General features: G+C 44.9%; 1 protein-coding gene across 1 annotated transcript in view; it reads right to left on the bottom strand.

The window, feature by feature from the left end:
• Positions 1 to 19522, bottom strand: part of LOC142558419 (uncharacterized) — a 92818-nt gene that overhangs the window by 3252 nt on the left and 70044 nt on the right. The window contains exon 12 of the mRNA XM_075670554.1: positions 11932 to 12207. Within this exon, the coding sequence (XP_075526669.1) occupies positions 11932 to 12207 (276 nt within the window). The remainder of the gene's footprint in view (positions 1 to 11931; positions 12208 to 19522) is intronic.

Genomic DNA, 19522 nt, shown 5'->3' with positions numbered 1-19522 from the left:
AAGAGTTGATTAGCAAGAAGTGCTTCAAACACTCAAAACAGACGCACCTTAAGTGCTTAAATATTGCAAGCATATTAATAAAGGTTGATCAGACTTACTGATATTGGTCGCTTTACAGGGAAAAGTATAGTACTAGATGAGACGCAAGCGACTCGTGTGCTGCTTGGTTATGCACGCCACATGGGTCCTAGCAAAACTTTAACAGGGTTCTTATTCACGCATGCCTGCTTGCGTCCTCTAAAATTTTCTAATGTCAGAGGTATAAAAAGCAGCTGTAGCCATAGGGCTTTAAACTCCACAACTCCAATTTTATTTCTTTTATACTTATTACAAGCTATACATAACGCTGCATAACAGCATACGGCTAGGTAATGGTGAGATTTTGTGACGAAAGCAGTGCTCACTCAAAGTTGCCTGTTCTAAAATTACTCCCAGAATTCTTCAAACAGTTCATTTTTTAAGCATGGAGCATGTCATGCCTCTCAAGTGAGCTGCATTGCACTACGCCACATGATGCTTGACTAGAAAATTTATGAAGCAATAATTTACTAGATGTAGCGAAAAACAGCAAAGTCTTAAGTTAGCATAACCTACACCTCCTAAAGTTGGTAATTATTAAATTATGGCAAGGAAAAAACAGCCCGAATAAACTTATCACCGCACTGTTTGCAAACAAAATTTTATTGTTAAGAAAATGCACAGCCTCACACAACCAAAAAGCAAGGAATTGTGTTAAATATATACGATCAGGTGCCCTTCTTCATACACCCTCTTTTTAATGCACTGTAAGGGTTATCACGATCAAAAATGCAGATCCAACACAGTGTTGAAATTTAAATACCACGAAGCTTGTCCGAGTTAGTGAGGTTGCAGCTGTAGCAAACCACATGAGCACAGCACCACTGCCTGTAGCTTTTAACTCTGTGGGTCATAGATGACGGTGATGTGTGATGCTTCCAGGGAAAAATGTTGAGAGGATGAGAAGAGAGGTTTTGTAGAAGATAGCAGCTTGTTTTGTAGAAGATAGCAGCTTCGTGTAGTGATGCTGCGAAGCCTTCAACGTGTGACACTGGCTAGCAGTCAGGGACGGTAACATCAAACATTGGTAGGTCTCATTCAAGTCACCTGGAGTCCTCTTGGGTACCATGTGCAATGGACTTAATCATGGGCTGGAAAATGGATGCACGATTGCAAGTTCCAGCATCTGCTCAAACACGCGGCAGGCAATCTTGAGCAGGTCTGCAGCTAGGCAACGTGGGTGAGCATGTGTAGAAGGTCCAGTAGTGACAGGTGAATGCGTAGACAAAATAAACAAATATCAATATGCAGGTAAGGCTTCATACCCCGTGTTTCTCACTAGCGTACCCATTCTGGGGGATTAGCAAAGAATGAGCACATACCCAGTTGCACATACCCTGTTCCGATGTTGTCTATTACGCCATACAATAATCAGCAGTAGGTTGTCTTTGTGTACATACCTAGTGACCCAAGCAGTCACAACTATATATGGCAAGAAAACGACGAAAAATGACATGCCCTGGGGAAGCGGCAAAGAAAGTGCCGGATTAAGAAACTGGAAATAATGAAAGAGGATGATGTGCAGGGAGCTGATGGTGCATGGAACTTTACAGTCAAAAACACATTCAAACAAATGAGAAACAGCAGAGCTGTGATAAATTTCGCTTACCTTGAGTACCCACATTACTCGTAATTTTTGTAGGAAGAATGGGCCCGGTCCTCTTGTACGAAAAGCTTTCAAGGTAACATTGACCTCTATAGCTATCTTGCCTTGTGTAAACCAACTCCATACTATGCCTGCAGAATTCTTAACAGTACCAGGCTACTATGGCATCTGCTGCCCTTCACCATGTTTCCCTCCCCTTGGCAGAAATTCCTAAATTAAGAGTGCCGATTACCTGCTCTTTCCATTGCATGACCTATCTAGCTCCACTTCAGTTGCTCTCAGCCAGTATATTGGCTACACTGATTTGCTGTTCAATAAGTACTGTACAGTTCTTGTCTCATAATGCTAAACCTGTCATAGTCTAATCCACCAAGCATTGCACAGTCCTGCTTGTTTTCAAGATTCTTTGTCATCCACCATGTTTCAGCCCTTGAGCTTAGTGCCGGTAGAATGCACTGATTGTGTAGTTTTCTATAATAAGAAGAAACTCAACTAGGCACTCCAATTCATCCTTATTAGGTGTTACACTCATGATCCAGGTCCCCTGTAACTACTTGGCCCAGGCAAGCATACTTCTGTAACAGGTTCGAGAAGCTGCTCACCAACCAAGGTGTCATGCCAAAGAGAAGGCCAGTAAATGTTATGGCACCAAACAGAGACAGATGGCCATTTGAAGAAGCGCTTGGCTGCATGATAGGCGCAATCAGATGGGATTCCGAGCGTAAGAAGCTCAGACGTGTCAGCACTGTGTCCAGAAACATTTACAGACACTTTGATGTGCTGGTCTGGGTCCCACCCACTACCACAGTTGGTATCACCTGGACATTGCTTGGCAAGAAGGCACCACTGTGGACAACCGGGACTAGAACTGGGCTTCCAATCTGGCCTTGTCTATAGCCGATGGATTTTCAGCAGGAGTTCACGAGAAAAGTGAGCGAGCCTGTCATGTTAAACATCGCAGACGCCTCAGGGCGATTATGGTGAATTCATTTTGACTGTACTCACACTGCAATCATATTCACTACAGCATGCTCTGTTCCTGCTATTAGTTTTGAAGATTCATATAGTAGTGCTGCTGCTCTAAGCATTTATAACATAATGTAAAACTAATTACTCTTGTGTTTCCTCTGTATTCATTGAACTTTTTTCGTCACGGCCGTTGGATGAAGCATACATGAGCATGCCTCCTGTGTCGCGCAGAGCTTGGGCAAAAGTGTGAAACAGGCGGTGACAGTTGCTGGCACCAGCTTTGTGGCGATGCCACTATTCCGGGATAGGTCTGCGGGAAGCCGCTGACCAGCTTTGAGGAATGGATTCTTTGAGTGTGTTCGATTAAGTTTGCGTCATGGTTGCGTTTGGTGCTTATCGTCCTTCCTAATTTGGTACAGTAAAAAAATGTTGAGGCCTCCATAGGAATGCTTAATATATAGTATAGACAATGAAGCTGATGATAGTGCTTTCAGCTGCTCTTACGTCTTTACTACTTACCACAGTACTAGTGAAAAGAAATTACAAACAAAAGAATGCAACGTAAGAAAGCTAGTGTCATCTTTTTATGTGGTAACGAAAAGTAAAGCAGTAAAATGCAGAGGATTAGAGGAACCTCCGAAACTAAGGGCACCGCATTTGTGTGATTGCGGTGAACAGCAAGACATTGTTGTTTGCCCTGAAGGCATTCGATATACGCTAAACCTAGTAAAAGAGGTGCAATAGGTGCATTAGGTGCAAAGAATAAAGTAAAATTAATTTCTTTCTCACCCAGTTGAGCTGTTTCAAGTCCACTAGTTTCCAAGACTGCTCTACGCTTCTGATGGCTAGTTCTATATCCGTTGTGCAGAAAATTCGAACAGTGACAAAATTATCATGCAGTGAGGTGTGCCCATCCGAGTCAAACTTCATTATCCCAAGGTTTGGGAGGAACCCCATAAAAAAGGCTACACTAGGTAACCTAGTCGTCTTAGTCTGGGGCTCTCGGGTACATAGCATATACGTATGGTGAAAGTACAGTCCACGACCGTCAACCGCGGGTTACCCTTCTTCTTACGCGTCGGGTGGCGTAAACTCTTCAAAGTGATCGTTTGAGAATGCCGCTTATGCCTTGGCAGCATGTTCCCACGTCCACCATTGCATGCGTTTCCTCGCACTTTCCCCGGCTGTAGGCTTAAGCACTACCTTCTCTCAAAGCACATGTTCATCAAACCGCCAAGCGCGGCGGAGACTTTCCGTGCCGCCTGCTATCGCATAGGTGCCTATTATGTTTTGAGTAAAAGGATAGTCGTCATCTGGCAAAGGTCGGTGCACCAATACACATGCCAGCAATCGTCAGCGCGTGAAACACGATACTGCGAGTGCAGTTCTTCCGCAGCACACGTTATCGCGCTGCTAAACGTTCTACAGAGAGTAACTGAAAGCACATGAGTTGCTCATGAATCTGGACGCCTCTTACCCTAATGCAACTACCATATTTCAGTGATTTCCGGTAGAAGATTTGCGTACAGTCGTCAGCGGATTGAAGATGACATGACGACCGCTGTTAATTCTAACGCGGCGAACCGTACGAGATAGAACGGCGAGTAACTGAGAGCACACGAGCTAAACATGAATGTGATCACCTCCTACTTTAATCACGCCGCCACGTATCAGCGATTCTCCGTACACCAAGATTGAGCACAGAGTCTACTTAAGGGCTCACGGTCGCGTTGTCGCATATCATTCGTTGACGACTAGACAAAGGGGATAATTCGCATACGCGAGTTTTCCTAAAATAATTACTTGATGCAAAGCCTGCACTGCGACCATTCTGACACCACGGGGAGGGCCGCTAGTACGCGTATTTGTCCAATCTTCTTGATCATTGCTTCAGATGTTCTTGTCGCTTTGCTTGCTACCCCTTTTGTGTCTTTAATTGACCTAAATTCCAAAGCAGTTTCACATTTTCTAAATGCATAAGGCAATAAAGCTCTTGAGCATACATAATCACTACGGAGTGCCGCGAATATACCTTTTAAAGTAGGCCAAATTTAAACGTGCCAAGCTTCTAAACGTCGTGGATCGCGCGCGGGAATTTCTTTAAGGGCTTTCATGCCGGTTTTTGAAACCATGCGTACGCCTGCTGTAGTGGTTTCAATGTCGCGCTTCTCTGCTAGAGGTCCTCTGTTTGAATCCTGCCGTGGGAGAATTTAATTACGTTTCACTTTAGTTATTTTTAACACCGTGGTTTCTTGGAAATTATAAGTTTTCAAGCTCACGAAAACCGTTTAAAGACAGAAGGTTGAACCTTAGGCAAATTTATGTGCTAAGTATGATTCCCTTGCTGGCTGGTCCACCCAATTCGCAGTTCCCTTAGACACTAGCGCCATAGTTCTCTACGTCTAGATGTTTCAGTGTAAGCAGTGTGGGTGCCGCCCAACATTAAAGAAACGTGACGTTTCAGCCAAAAACAGAAACCACAATGACACGCGACATCATCGAGGCCCACATAAATGAAGTGCTGAATGAAAACTGTGTGAGTGCGCCATCTGTTTTACTATCTGACAAACAAATGGCGCCATTTATCGGCTGACGTGTTGTGAGACCCGCTTTCCCCAACCGCGCAATGCATCATGAAAGGGTGATCATTCCATGCCTTCACATTCTTTTATGTTTTTTTATTATAGTGACGATGACGAGGCACGGCCAGGAGCAGTATGCTTCAATTTCCACGCTTCTGCCTTTTACAGGTCTGTAAGCCATATTCTTTGTGCGCTAAGAAAAATGATAATCGTTGTTTGGTTCTGCTTCCGTGCCTGGAAGTGCTTGCTGACATTGCCTGTGATTGTTTTTCGATGCTTTTTTGTTACTTCGTTCCGGTGATGGGGAAGCAAATACGGGCCCTGACAGGCGAACTAAAGCCCTGCTCGATATGGATTCATTGCCTGATGACCCATCCGAAAAGATGACAGTCATATTTACCCTCATTAAAGACGTTCATACGCGCTCAGCTCATTCCGCTAAAGTCCAGAACGAGTTGGCAACTGATGTTAAAGATATAAGGATGAGCCAAAAGAAAATCGAAGCTTAAGTTACATCAATCCAGAAGAGGCTTGGTGAGCCTAAAACAAAAACTAAATCAATTGAGCTCCTAGAGCGCGCTGTTGATCACGTAGAGGACTCAGTCAAGTCGGTTGACGCCCATCTTGACCATTTAGAATGCCGCCTGAACGAGCACGAGGTCCGATCTCGGCGCAACAACATAATTCTTCGAGACATTCCAGATTTTCAAGAATCGTGGGAACAATTAGAGTCCAAGGTAAGGTCCATCTTAGCAGGTGCGCTTGACGCCCTGTCGGACAACGCGATCGAGCGCGCACATCGCTTAGGATCATATTCGCAAAACAAATGCCGCCCCATGATCGTCAAACCTCCTGATTTCAAATTAAAAGAAAAAGTTCTCTCAACAAGAGCAATACTGAAAGAGAAAAATATAAGCGTTAGCGAAGACTTTTGTGCAGCCACACGTGAAGTGAGGCGCAAACTATTCCAGTTTGCTAAAGATCAACCTGCGCACCCGCCTACCAAGTGCGTTACAAAAAGTTAATAATAAATAAGAAACAATATGTCTACGACCGGATAAGTCAATGTGTCAAAGAAAACGAGTTGTCACGAACACGCAGAGCTGCAGACAATACAGAGCATGCGCCTGGGCAGTCGACGTCCCCTGCTCACTTAGTGAGATAGGAACGCGACAGGGTCAACAAACGCAACCTATCGAATACTTCAGTTCTTTTTACTAACATCCGAAGCATTACCAACAAACGCGTTTTACTGGAATCGGCCATCGACACGTGCGGGCCGGACATTATCGCGTTAACCGAAACATGGCTTCATCCACAAATCGGGCACCAGGAATTATTCATGAACTCGTGCGATTTTCCTGTTTATCGCTGTGACCGCGATACACGCCAAGGAGGCGGTGTACTGCTGGCGATAAATAAAAGGCTGCCTTAAAATTGCATTAAAATTGCATTCAGTTTGGAGATTGTATGGGCAGTCGTTAAACTAGCGCATCAAAAAATAATTTTGGGTGTCTTCTATCGCCCTCCGAATTTCACTGCAACATTTGTGAGTGATTTGCACGATGCCATTCATAGTGTTTGCTCTCGTCACACCACGGTGCCAATTTTCTTGCTTGGTGATTTTAATATGCCAAGTATTATGTGGTACAATGATCCCCCAACAGTGTATCCTAACTCCTCTATGGCGCAAGACTTCTTAGAATTGTGCAATACCTTTTCGCTGACCCAAATGGTTAAGGAACCAACAAGAATAACCACATCTGTATCCAATGCACTTGACCTTGTTTTTACTACCCGACCCGATCTTATTACCAACCTAACATGCTTGCCAGGTATCAGCGATCATTGCCTACTTTCATTTAAAGTTTGCCTCAAGCGACCTAAACCGATTAAAAAGATCAAGACATTAAGAAATTATAAGAAGGCTGATTTTCTTTCAATTAATAATAAAGTCGCAGTGTTCCTTGATGAATACTTGCGTGAATTTGAATGCCGTAATGTTCAGTCAAACTGGAGTATCTTTGTTCATAAAGTGATTTAATTAACAGATAGGCACATCCCTATTTACACGATCACCTCTAATCTAATAAACCATGGTATAATCATAAGCTAAAACGCTTGTCAAATAAAAAAAAACGCCTGTTTAAATCGGCTAAACTAAGCCGTACCTGTGTTCGTTGGTCAGCCTACAAATAAAGTGCCGATGAGTACGCGCAGGCTCTAAAACACGCCAAAGATAACTTCCTAAGCAGCACATTACCTCGTCTGCTTAAAACTAACCCTAAACAATTTTGGTGCACGGTTAATTTTAAAGACAATAATGTAATAGCACTCAGTGACGTTAATGGTGACGCTATACCGGCCAACCAGTGTCCGGGAGTACTAAATGAAGTTTTCGCAAAACATTTCTCGTTACCTAGCAATTCCACTCCGCCACACCTACGACCATATGACCTTGATGTAATGTTCCCTCTCATTATCAGCTATGATGTCGCAAGCATCATTAGGTCACTAAAACCATCCTCTGCGCCGGGTAGTGATCACATTAATGTGAAATTCCTTCAAAGCACATTTTGTTACACATCAATCATCTTCACTAAAACTTTCCATCAATCATTGCACGATGGTTTCCTTCCATCCGAGTGGAAAGTCGGGAAGGTAATTCCAATTCATAAATCAGGCAATAAGCATTCCCCTCTAAACTACAGACCGATTTCGCTCACAAGTATACCTTGTAAGATACTAGAGCATATCTTGGCTTCTCATCTTGCTACTTTCTTGGAGTCGAATTCATTTTTCGCACCATCACAGCATAGATTTCGCAAATCATACTCGTGTGAAACCCAACTAACACTTTTTGTACGCAAACTAAAGACCATTCTTGACAATAGGTCCTTGACTGACTGCATTTTTCTTGACTTTGCTAAAGCCTTTGACAAAGTGTGCCACAAACTGCTAATCTATAAATCACGACTACTTAAGCTCGATCCCTGTATTTTAATCTGGATTAAAAGTTTTCTTGCTAACCGTTATCACTTTGTTTCAGCTAACGGCGCAAATTCGGAAGAATGCACAGTCCATTCTGGTGTACCGCAGGGCTCAGTCCTCGGTCCTCTTCTTTTCCTCATCTATATTAACGATTTACCATCCTGCGTTTCCTCGCACGTTGATTTGTTTGCCGATGATTGCGTAATTTTCCGAGAAATAAGTTCGAATGACAGCGCTCTTCTTCAAGCTGACATTACCGCAGTCTTTGAGTGGTGCAATTCACGGCTTATGGAACTAAACATTAAAAAATGCAAATTCATGCGAGTGTCTAGAAACATTACTAGTTTACCAACTTATCACTTAAACAATTCACTACTCGACAGCGTATTTTCATATAAGTACCTCGGAGTTCACATCAGTAGCAATTTAACATGGGATACTCACATTATCTCCGAGATAAGCAGCGCGACGCTATCCCCACCCGACTAGCGTTGCGTGTGATAACGGGCGCTTTATCTTGACGCTAACATAGATTTTCGAGAATCGCTTGTGGCCTGCAGAACAAATCGACTTATCCAGCTGGATTACTCGCATAGGGCATTACTTACATTGAAGAAAATAGTGCTGTAGACAAATTAACACGTTTTCACTAATCTACCAGTCGACTAATTACATTAACGCACATATAGCCATAGAATAATTGAAGCTAGGGATTTCACTAGGCACATACGCTTATAACGAATTTTTAAACTAGCACTATTTTTCAGATGAGTCCAGTCAATCTGGCGGTAAGAAATACACTGTTATTCCACTCAGCTTTATCACAAAATGTTTTTAATGTTATGGAACAGAAAAGTTACTGGAACACTAGTGCATTGTTGCATATTACCATCTTGTAATCTTTCTAATCATCCCAATAAAACTAATTATGATTCTGCTTTCGCTTCAAATTTTCAGAACTCTCATCTCAAAACTGCTGTAATCAACAGAATTCATTCTAAGCGAATATGACTGTCTAAATGGCCAGCTACAATTCGCAAATTGTAGTATGTGCCCTAACGTAATTAGTTTGAGTTAATTAGCCTAAGTTAGTTATCTGTTTAAATATCCTCCTGAGTTCCGAGGTGTATTAAAGTTTACAGATTTTTGTGAGCTTTTCAGAAATTTATGTTTACGTTACAGAGACGAAAAGTGAACTTTAGTATTTCACAATTATCGGCTGTTTTCGCACAGCATGATGTCCAATATATTGGACACTGGAACTCTACCCAGTCATTCTTGCGGTAGTGCATAAGCAGTAGCAAAGGGCAAACTTAATATAGCAAATGGCTTCAAAAGTGCAAAATCTGTTCAATTATCCAAATTTCAATACAGAAAAAGAACGAGCGATAAAGTATGAGGAATAGAACTTACTTTTTGGCGGTTGCCGTAGAAAGCCGTGCTGCTGAATGCCGCCATTGCAAACACCCCTGATGGACAAACTACTAATGCATTTTCAACAAAACTTTATAGATTGCATTAGTATGTATCTAAAATATTGGAAAATTTGGTTTTACGGGCTAAAACGTGCTGCCGCCTGGATAGTGACGTAGTATTTGATATCCAATATATTGAACAAATGCCCCATAGCCGGCTCTAAGGAGGATATAGTTTTTTTATTTCTCATGAAATAATGTCCGCAACTCAGGGCAATCTACCGCAGTATTTGCCAAAGACGATACAATATTTGCCAAAGACATGCCAAAGATGGGATTTGATAAATTTTTAGCGATAAAAAGCTATACTCATATAGCTGAAGTACCTCGCAGTCTGAGCCTTGCATGGACAATGCTTATATTACGGCCAAGATAAAAAATTGCTTCGATTATTAGTCGAAACATCGTTTTTTCGTTCTTTGAGCGCAATACATTTTTTAAATTTGTTTTGAGGCTGTCGTGGTCGTACTGGAACCTTTACCTGAATAAAGCTTTCGATTGCAATGGACAACGCTCATCGTGCGTTCGTAGTTATAATTACCCGTGCGCTGCTTCCAAAGTCCTTGAACAAAGTCACGCATCAATCGGGGCGAGAGAGATCGTCAGTAAAAAGTGCGATGCAAATTATTATTTGCATCGCACTTTTTTACAGGCGAGGTTTCTCACCCCGATTGATACGCGATGAAGGAGGGCTCCTATTCGTACGAGTCACAAACATTTATGCTCCATACTCGTAGGCATCGGCTGGTCACAGCATCGTCAAAAAACAAATAAATTAACCCCGACTGCACTTTTGTGCCACACAGCAAAGCATTCGGACCGATAGCTGACAAATTTCGAACTACAGTGTCATTGCGGCGTCCCAGTTTTGCGACGCATTTGGCAGAATTAGACAGTCCGCCGCGAGTTAGTATTCTCACTTTCTATGAACACGCTACGCCATGGAAACCCTAACTTATGACAGCACATTCGTTTGCATTATTTATTTATTTATTTATTTATTTATTTATTTATTTATTTATTTATTTATTTAAACACCTTCAGGCCCCGAGGGCACTGCAGAAGGGAGTGGAATTCGCGAAAAACGAATGTCTATAACACAGAAATGCGGCAATACAGGAAACAAAAATAGCACAGAAATGCTGCAATACAGAAAACAAAAACAGGAAAAGGTAACTATGCTGCAGCAAAATGCAGATTACTGAAAATAAACAAGATCTTCAATAGCAGATTTAAACAAGTAAGTGTCGGTAATTGCTCCATTTGAAGTGGTCAGGCGGTTCCAATCGTTACTTGTCTTAGGAATGAATGAGTAAAAATATCAGTTAGTCCGAGAAAACGAGACGCCTACTTTATGAAGGTGATCTCTACGGGATGAAATGTACTCTGGCTCATATGTAAGGACTTCTTTAAGATGGCAATGATGATATCTTTTGTTACAGAGTGCCAACCGAGACGCTTTCTTTCGTAAGGGAAGAAGAGAAAGGTTTAAACTAGTTTTAATGGCATACACACTAGACAGACAAGAGTAGCTGTGAAGTACGAATCTTGCGCTTAGATTTTGCACCGATTACAAAGTTTCAATGAGAGACTAAAGACCGGGATCCCACACCGAGCGTACATATTCAGGTATTTTGCGTTTGAGGGATTAATAGAGTAAACATTTTAAGGAAGATGGTGCCATAGAGTAATTGCGGCTTAAATACCCAGCATACGATTGCCATTGTTGACAATGAAGGTGTATGGAAGAACAGAATATTGGTTATGAAAACATCTTCAGAATCATCAAAACGATGCCAGGGTGTTCTCCTCGTATGCTGAGCACAAACAAAAGCCGAGACTTCCAAACAAAGGGAATACATTTTTGATGCCTACAGCATAATGCTAATCAATGCGATACAAAAAAAGTCAACCACAGGTGCGTTGTTCATAGGCATGTCTTGTGTTTTTTTTTTCCGGCAGGGCACCATTGTGAACTCTAAATAAGAAAGGAAGGCGACACTTCGCTCACTAGCAATTAACATCTTCAACATATTCGGCAATATCTTGGCTTGCATTATTCGCGACATTCGGCACAACCTCTGTGTCCTCAACGCTTGTTACGCGCAAAAGAAAAAAGAAAGCAAGCGGAAACTCGTGTTCCTTCTGTGACCAGCACTAACCTTCCTGCTGAGTATTCTGAAGCCGCGTGCCCGTGTGTTCGTGAATTGCGTTCACAGACATTACGCACCTTTTCCATTTGTCATGTGCGCCCCCGGCCAAATCCATATAAGAGTGACGACAGGCGTTCTGTCCTTCTCAAGGTGCCAAGTGATACTGTGAAAGGCGATGAGTCCAGCAGGAGGAACATCAGCCTCGTGCAGGTTACTGGTGACCTTGAATGAACCACAAGCTATGACCCTTTGGAATGGGGGCGTGGGCTCAACGTCATCCAAAAGGTATTGGGCTTGTGAGTAGTTTGCTGGCACCGGCTGGAAGTCGCTGGGTTTTGGCCGCGGCGAATTTTCTGGAAGCCACATAGCCACAGTGTTACTGCATTGTCCACATAGCGTAGTGGTAGTAACATAGTATTTAAAACATAGCGACTGCATTATCCAGAAACAACCAGTTCAAATAGCGTCTGCTAAGCTAATCGCTTCGGGAATGCATACGTGACCCCCCCTCCCTCCCCCCTCCCCCCAGCACACACCGCCACAAATAGTCAGGTCACGCAGATACAGGCAATGACTATCATCCCTTGTGCTACTTTTTGCGGCGTAATTGCTATCCTTCAGTTGCTCGAAATTTTTCGTGGCGTGCTAACGAAAAAAAACCTCGAACTCAGAAAGGGTTTGTGTCGGTGTTGTCACGTAACAAAACTATGTTATTTTCTCGTGTATTCGAATTACAATTTGATTCTGTCATGTCTGCAGGTTGTCTATAAGTCGCACAAGTGCTTTGACACATTATACTTCGAGAAATTCAATTAGTCCAATAACTGCAAGAATGAAGACGAATGACGATGGACCTCAAACGGCACCTCCAAAAGGGCATTGTCTTTCAGCTCACGGGTAACAGCATTGTTTTCTCGTATATTCATATTACAACGCGAAGCTACAGTGTCTGCAGCTTGTGCATAAGTCGTACCTTACGCATTTTCCGACGCTATTTGCCTTTAAACACAAATTTTGTTCAATAAGGCAGTTGCGATTGGCGGATGGCCTAGAAGAATGATGATGTATGCTGCACTTCCGCGCATGCGCGTGCCCGCGTGACGCACGACGCCTGTGGTGGTGGTGGTGCTTGCGCAACGTTGTTTAACGTCAGGTGGGATGACGGTACCTGTCTAACATAGACACCAGCTTCGCTGTACAGGGCGCAATGGAGGCGGACTTTTTTTTTTCATGACCATTCCTCATGCACGCTGATGATATCTATTCAAGTTTAGCCGGTTTAAGTGTTGTCAGCAAAAAAAAGTCAGCTCATCCCCTAGTGTTTCACATCTATCGAAGACATGTCTTCTTGGGCGAGTTGGGGTACAGAGTGGGGCGGAGTAATTGCGCACGGCACTCTATCGCGTCACGTCTCATGTGACGGGAGTACGAGGAGCGTGCGGCTGCTTACAATGTTTCGCTCGCTATCTTTTGGGTCGGCCAACACATTCCGACGGCAAGTACTAATAGGATGGCCTTAGACTGCACTACCTGCGGATCTCCACTCGAAAGAGGCACAAACATACCAGATAAGAAAAGGGAAGCGTTCTTGCTTATATAGGCTTTGTTTTTAAAGAAGGACAGCATAAAGCACGTAAAACAATGTACATTTATTTTCACAGAATTAAGCAGACAATCCTGGCATTGCGCTTGTCATCCAACTGCGTCTAGTGTGCTGAATAATGCTTGCACCGGACAGTGATTTGTGTGCTGCCGCATTGCACAACCAATCTCGCTGCTTCTCGGCCCCACAAGGCCCCTACGTGCCGCGGAGTTGACGCTGACGCTTTCTCCTTAAGTAAAACAAGAGTGTGCTTTCATTCCACCAAGTTCATTCCGCAAAACGTTTATATGTCATTTCTGTTGGGAAGTTGGAAAAAAAGAAGACCAACGAAAAAAACACGCTTGGCAGAACGCAGGAAAATAAGTACAAATTCACTTCCTGGTCTTCCAGTGCAACGACATAGCCTAGACAAATGGTATTAATATTAAGCGGCTGCGGCGGCCTATTTGAGCGCCACCCGTGCTGCTTGCGCTAGATCGCATCTGACGGCGGTCTTACTCGAAGCTCTCACAATTTCTGCAAGTTATAAATGGTTAATTGGGTCATACTGTCAACACGATAGTTCCAACAGGTGACTGTACTCCGCACGCCGGCTGTGTACAAATGTTGAACAGCGCATGCTTTTCGCATTTACCAAATAAACTGTTACCCAGGACTTTTTCTAACCAATCACCATAACACTGCATATGCTGTTGATTATATCCTCGGTAGAAGACATTCTTAATTATAAAAAAATGAATCTCTCTACTTTCGTAGGTGGCGACGAGATCAACTGAAAGCTGTTGAATGAGTGCTAAACATATAGGATCAGCAAGTCTGAGCAAGTTGTCACTGTTAATTGTGTGCATGGACGAGACTACTGCAAAGGAGAAAAGGTCGTTGCAGTTGTGCAAACAGTGAATAATGACGCCCATTTCGTTTAGCTCCACATTTTCTTAACCTGTGTGCTATGCAAAATAATTACACTTCTCATATATTCTAATACCATTAACTTGTTTCACTCGGTAATTGATATTCACCCTTGTCAACAGTGATTAAGTAAGGAGCTTTCTTGTAAAGCGCCATTAGCAATCTTGCTCCATATCTTGTCACGGTAACCTTAATAATAACTTTGAAACGGATGCCATCTATTTTAGGCATGATGAAGAATTGGATAGAAACTAGCATCAACGCTTGCTACTTACATTGTTATAATTGAGCCTATATACGTTGTAATTTGAATAGATAAATTATAAACCAATCGTTATTGCCAATAACAAGTCGTACAAACTGGGTTCTTTGAGTGTCATCGCTTTACTGACAAGCACACATGTCTAGCGGCCGAAACAGTCTATAAGCGAGCTGTAGATACTGACAGTAGAAACAATAGGCTTAGAAATGCCGGAGACATATGAGCGCTGACTTCAAATATACACTGCAAGCATAACCAGTTCATTCGCGGGCTGTGTTCCTCCTAAATGTCGAGCTGCAACAATACATTGTTCAAGAGCATACAACCCAAAATTTATTTCCAGTACCACTGTCCTTATGCATTTCATTATCAGGTACGGCACATTCTCCGAGCAAGTATCTGAGTTTTCTCAAGGTAATATTCAGTGACAGTGACAAGAACTTTATTAGAGTGTGCTGAGGAACTCGATTGGGGGGACCGAAGGCTCCCCGATCAAGTTGGTGGCTCCGCCCACGACGGGACAGGGAGGTGGTGACTCTCCGCGACGTCGCGGGCACTCTGGACGGCCTGTAGTTGGTTTGTGAAATCCGAGCTCTTCAGCAAGGCGTCCCACTTGGACTTGTTATGAAAGTCGGAGCCCGCGTTGTACGGGCACAGCCAGAGCATGTGGTCGAAGGAGCAGCACGCGTGACCGCATTTGGAGCACGATTGCGGGAAGTTCGGGTCTATCCAACTAAGCGCTCTCGGGGTGAGGTAGGATCTCGTCTGTAAAAGCCTGAAAGTAACAGCCTGAGCCCTGTTCAGTTTCGGGCTGGGGGGAGGGAATTTTCTCCTGCTGTGTCTGTAATGTGATGTAATTTCATGAAAGGTCGTAAATTATCTTTGAAGGGGCAATCCTGCGGGAGAGCCGGACCGTTAGCTCGGGCGCGGTTCGTGAATTCACGCGCCAGGCAGTTGGCCCGCTCATTAGGGTTGCAACCCGCTTGGTTTGTTACATCGTTCATGTGCGCCGGGAACCACGCTAATGTATGTTCAGTTTAAAAAAAGCTTAGCTGTGCATTGCATATGTAACACGGCATGCTAAGGGTTAATGTCTCAAAACTGACAGCGTTCATCGTCCGGATACTCTTTCGTAAAAATTACGCCCCTCGCCACACATATGAAAATAGATGGGACATCTGGAACGTATTCAATATATGTATAATGCAATCATAGTTTTGTCGCTTTAAAGTAGTCTAAAGGCGGTCTGGATGTGTGTATATACGTCGAAATACATGCTGTGTTTTCAGATCAGTGGTGTTTTTATTATACATTAATAATATAACGCAAGTTATCGAATCAGAAATTGCACTTCTTGCGCATGACTGCGTATTGTATCGGAAATTGACTAATTCTAAGGACAAAATTCGAATGCAAAGAAATAATAACAAAAGTAATGATTGGTTCCTGTGGTTGTGGACGGAATTAAACATCAAGAAAGTAACTTTCACTGAATTTATTTGATAAAAGCAAGCTCCTCCGACTTGTTAAATGATTTGTTGGGACTGGATTTATTCAAAAGTCGACGGGATTTATTAAAGTCGGCTTGATTTATTCAAAAGTAAAAACAGGTTCGCCGTGTTGCAGTTGTGGCGTCCCAGTCAGGCAGCCGCTTCGCTTACAAGAAAGAGCAGGGACAATTACCGTCATGGCGAGGCAAACTGGATTGCCGGAGCAAGTGGCAATAACCCGCGCGGCGGGGACAACGAAGAGACGGACGGTCGCTACAAGAGCTCCCCCCCCCTTCTTAGAATGCCGGAAGCTTAGGTGGGAATGGTGGAATGAATGAAGAGTTTATTATGTTCAAGATAGGCCGGTTTCATGAGGTAGCACGACACTCTCTCTTTCATGCCGCGAACGTCAATCTCCATGGCCTTCTCTGAACGCGAAACCACACGAAAGGGGCATTCATAGGATGGAGTCAATGGTGGCTTGATAGAGTCGCGTCGCAGAAGACGTGCGAGGTTGTGTCCATCGTAGGGAAACTAAACGCAGGCTGCCAGGAATGTAGCGTCCCTCTCTGCTGTGCTGCAGCTGCCGGAGTACCTCGCTGGGGGGCGAAGAACTGGCTTGGAACGCGGATTGCTGACCCATAGAGCATCATCATTATTGGTTGTTAGCAGCCCTAATAGTACTCGAGGTAGCCTTTCCACTGCGGGAACGACGCAGTCCCTCAGTCCCCACCAGCAGGCCCCAGTCCTGGCCGGCTACGCCCAAGAGCGCCCAGCCGAGCCTGGAACAACCGCTCGCGCTTAGAGACACTTTGTCCTCCACTTCTTCGACTGCTGGCTCCGATGCCAAAGTTCTCATTCCACCCACTGCTGTCTGTCGAGCGTGGCGGTCGATGACGCTTTCAGTTGTCGGTGGAGACGCTCGACCTCGCCGTTTCTCTCCGGGTGGTGAGCCGTGATGTTATGAATGCGCGTGACGAGCAGTCTCGCCAGGGCAGAAAATAGGGAGCTTTGGAATTGTCGGCCTCTCGCAGTAGCCACACAAAAAGGAAGACTGTGCCGACACAACTGCCTAACAAGATATGCTTCCGCCACCTTTTCGGGCGTGATTTCTTGCAGAGGCGTCGCCTTAGGTCACCTTGAGTACCGGTTGACACACGTGAGGAGGCACCTGAAACCTTGGAAGGGCGGAAGAGGCCCCACCAAGTCTAAGTGCACATGATCGTATCGGCTCTCTGGTGGTCGAAACAGCTGCACCACTGAACGCGTGTACCGGGTCACTTTCACGGCTTGGCAGGCCTGGCAGCTTCCTGCCCAGCTTCAAACAACTTTGTTGGTCGCTGGCCTTACTGGCCAGATATGAATTGAACCGAATAATGACCGCCGAGACGGATGGGACACGAACGAGCGAGGAGCTCCCTGTGATGTGTTGCAAGTGACCAATGTTGTGTGGGGAAGCGCCACCTCCGCAGGTTGGAGTCAGGAACCTTTTTCCCTCCACTGGCGCAGCTCGGGGTCGTGTAGCTCGGCGGAGGCTAGAGCTTGGGAATCCACAGGCCAGCAGGCACAGCGCCGATCCGTGACGGTGCGTGAGCTGCCTGATTTTCTCTCCCACAGATATGGTGGATGTAGATAAAAAATTCGGAGATAGAAGAAAGTTGCCGAAGCTCACGTGCTGAGCACGAGGAACTATTGTTCTTGAAAATGAAGGCTAACGGCCTGGGGTCGGTCAGAATGTAAAAGCTGCAGACCTTAAGAAAAAAAAACGGAGATCCTTGACAGCGCAATAGATGGCCAACATGTCCCTCGCGAAGGTGCTGTAGCGAGCTTTTTTATGTTTGAGGCGCTTTGAGAAGAAGCCCAGTGGTCTCCAATCTGTGCCATCGTGCTGCCGCAGTACTGCACCCACTATCCTGGTCGATGCTTCCATCATAATGCGAGCTGGCGCGTCGGGCAAGGGATGAATCAGCAACACTGCAGTCGCCAACCGCGTCTTGGCTTCCTGGAAGGAGTGTTCGTGCTTCGAGGAGCAGTGAAAGGTAAGCGTTTTTTTTTTTGGCGTCGCGACGGAGCACGTTCGTAAGTGTTTGAAGAACTTGCGTACAGTGTGGCATGAAGAGCCTGTGAAAATTTGTGAGCGTCAGAAACTCGCGCAACTTCTGGAAGGAGGTTGGAAAGGGGAAATCCTCAATTGCCCGCACCGGTGATTCTTTGTGGAGCGATGGGCATTGGGGTGAAATGTGATGGTCGAGAAGATCCAGGGCTTCAACTCCGAAAATGCATTTCTGGGACTGTAGGACCAGGCCGTGTTCATCCAGTCGCACAAATAGAAGGTGAAGGTGTTCTTCGAAGGTAGACAAAAATGAACGGGAGTCCGCGCGTAACCTCGTCCGTGAACCTTTGAAAAGCTTGCGCCGCATTCTTCCGATAGTAACGCATACGGCAAAAGTCAAATAGGCCAAATGAAATAGTGATTGCTGTCTTCAGATTGTCGCTTGGTTTGACAGGAATTCGGTGCTACGAGTTCATCAAATAGATCTTGCTGTATAATTTGGCTCCTGCGAGATGAGAGCCGCGTTCATGTATGTGGGGAAGGGGATATTGATCCGGAGTAGTGATGGCATTTGAGCCTCGGTATTCAACATAAGGCCGCTAATCACCACTGTCCTGCTTCGGAGCGTGATAGAGAGGGGAAGACCGATTGCTGGAGGAAGGACGGATAACCCTGAGCTGAAGCATGTGTTAGAACTCACGAGAGGCGACTTCCAACCTCCTTCCCGCTAGCCTCCATGGCCGGGCAGCGACAGGTGGGTCGGTGGTGGTGATACGATGCGTCACCTTGTGTTTCGCGGGCAGAGCGTCGTTTCGGGGCTTCATGAGTTGCTGGGACCCAGCAAATATTTTGTCTTACGTTGAGAGCAGCGGAAACGTGCAGATGTCAGATGAGGTGGACTGTAGACCAAGCAAATCGAGGGATGTGACGTTATCCTTTATGCGACGAGCGCGAACACTGACATGTAGGTTGAAATGCCTGAGTAAGTCCGTTCCAAGTAAGGCAAAGCGGACGTCGGCGATCACAAACACCCATCTGTTCAAGCGCGAGAGTTCGATGTCTACTGTTCTTTACCGGAATCCATACGACACGAACACAGTGTTACTCACTGTGCGGAGCGTGGGTGTAAGACTTGCCGCGTTGGGGATCTGCAGCTGTGGTGCGAACGATAGACAGTCCGGCTCCAGTGTCGACGAGAAGGGGGGCGCCGGTGATGCGGCCGACTACGAAGAATAGGCGACTTGTGCGAGGGCCGATGTCGCATGCCGCCGTTAGCGACTGGTCGGTGCATTTCGCGTCCATGAACAGGGCCAGATGCAGAGAATTGCTTGTTCGCGAAAGCGATGGTGGC

This window comes from Dermacentor variabilis, chromosome 9, assembly GCF_050947875.1.
Source record: "Dermacentor variabilis isolate Ectoservices chromosome 9, ASM5094787v1, whole genome shotgun sequence".
Lineage (NCBI taxonomy): Eukaryota > Metazoa > Arthropoda > Arachnida > Ixodida > Ixodidae > Dermacentor > Dermacentor variabilis.
Note: the sequence above shows the minus strand (reverse complement) of the source record. Positions and strands in the feature narration are given on the sequence as shown.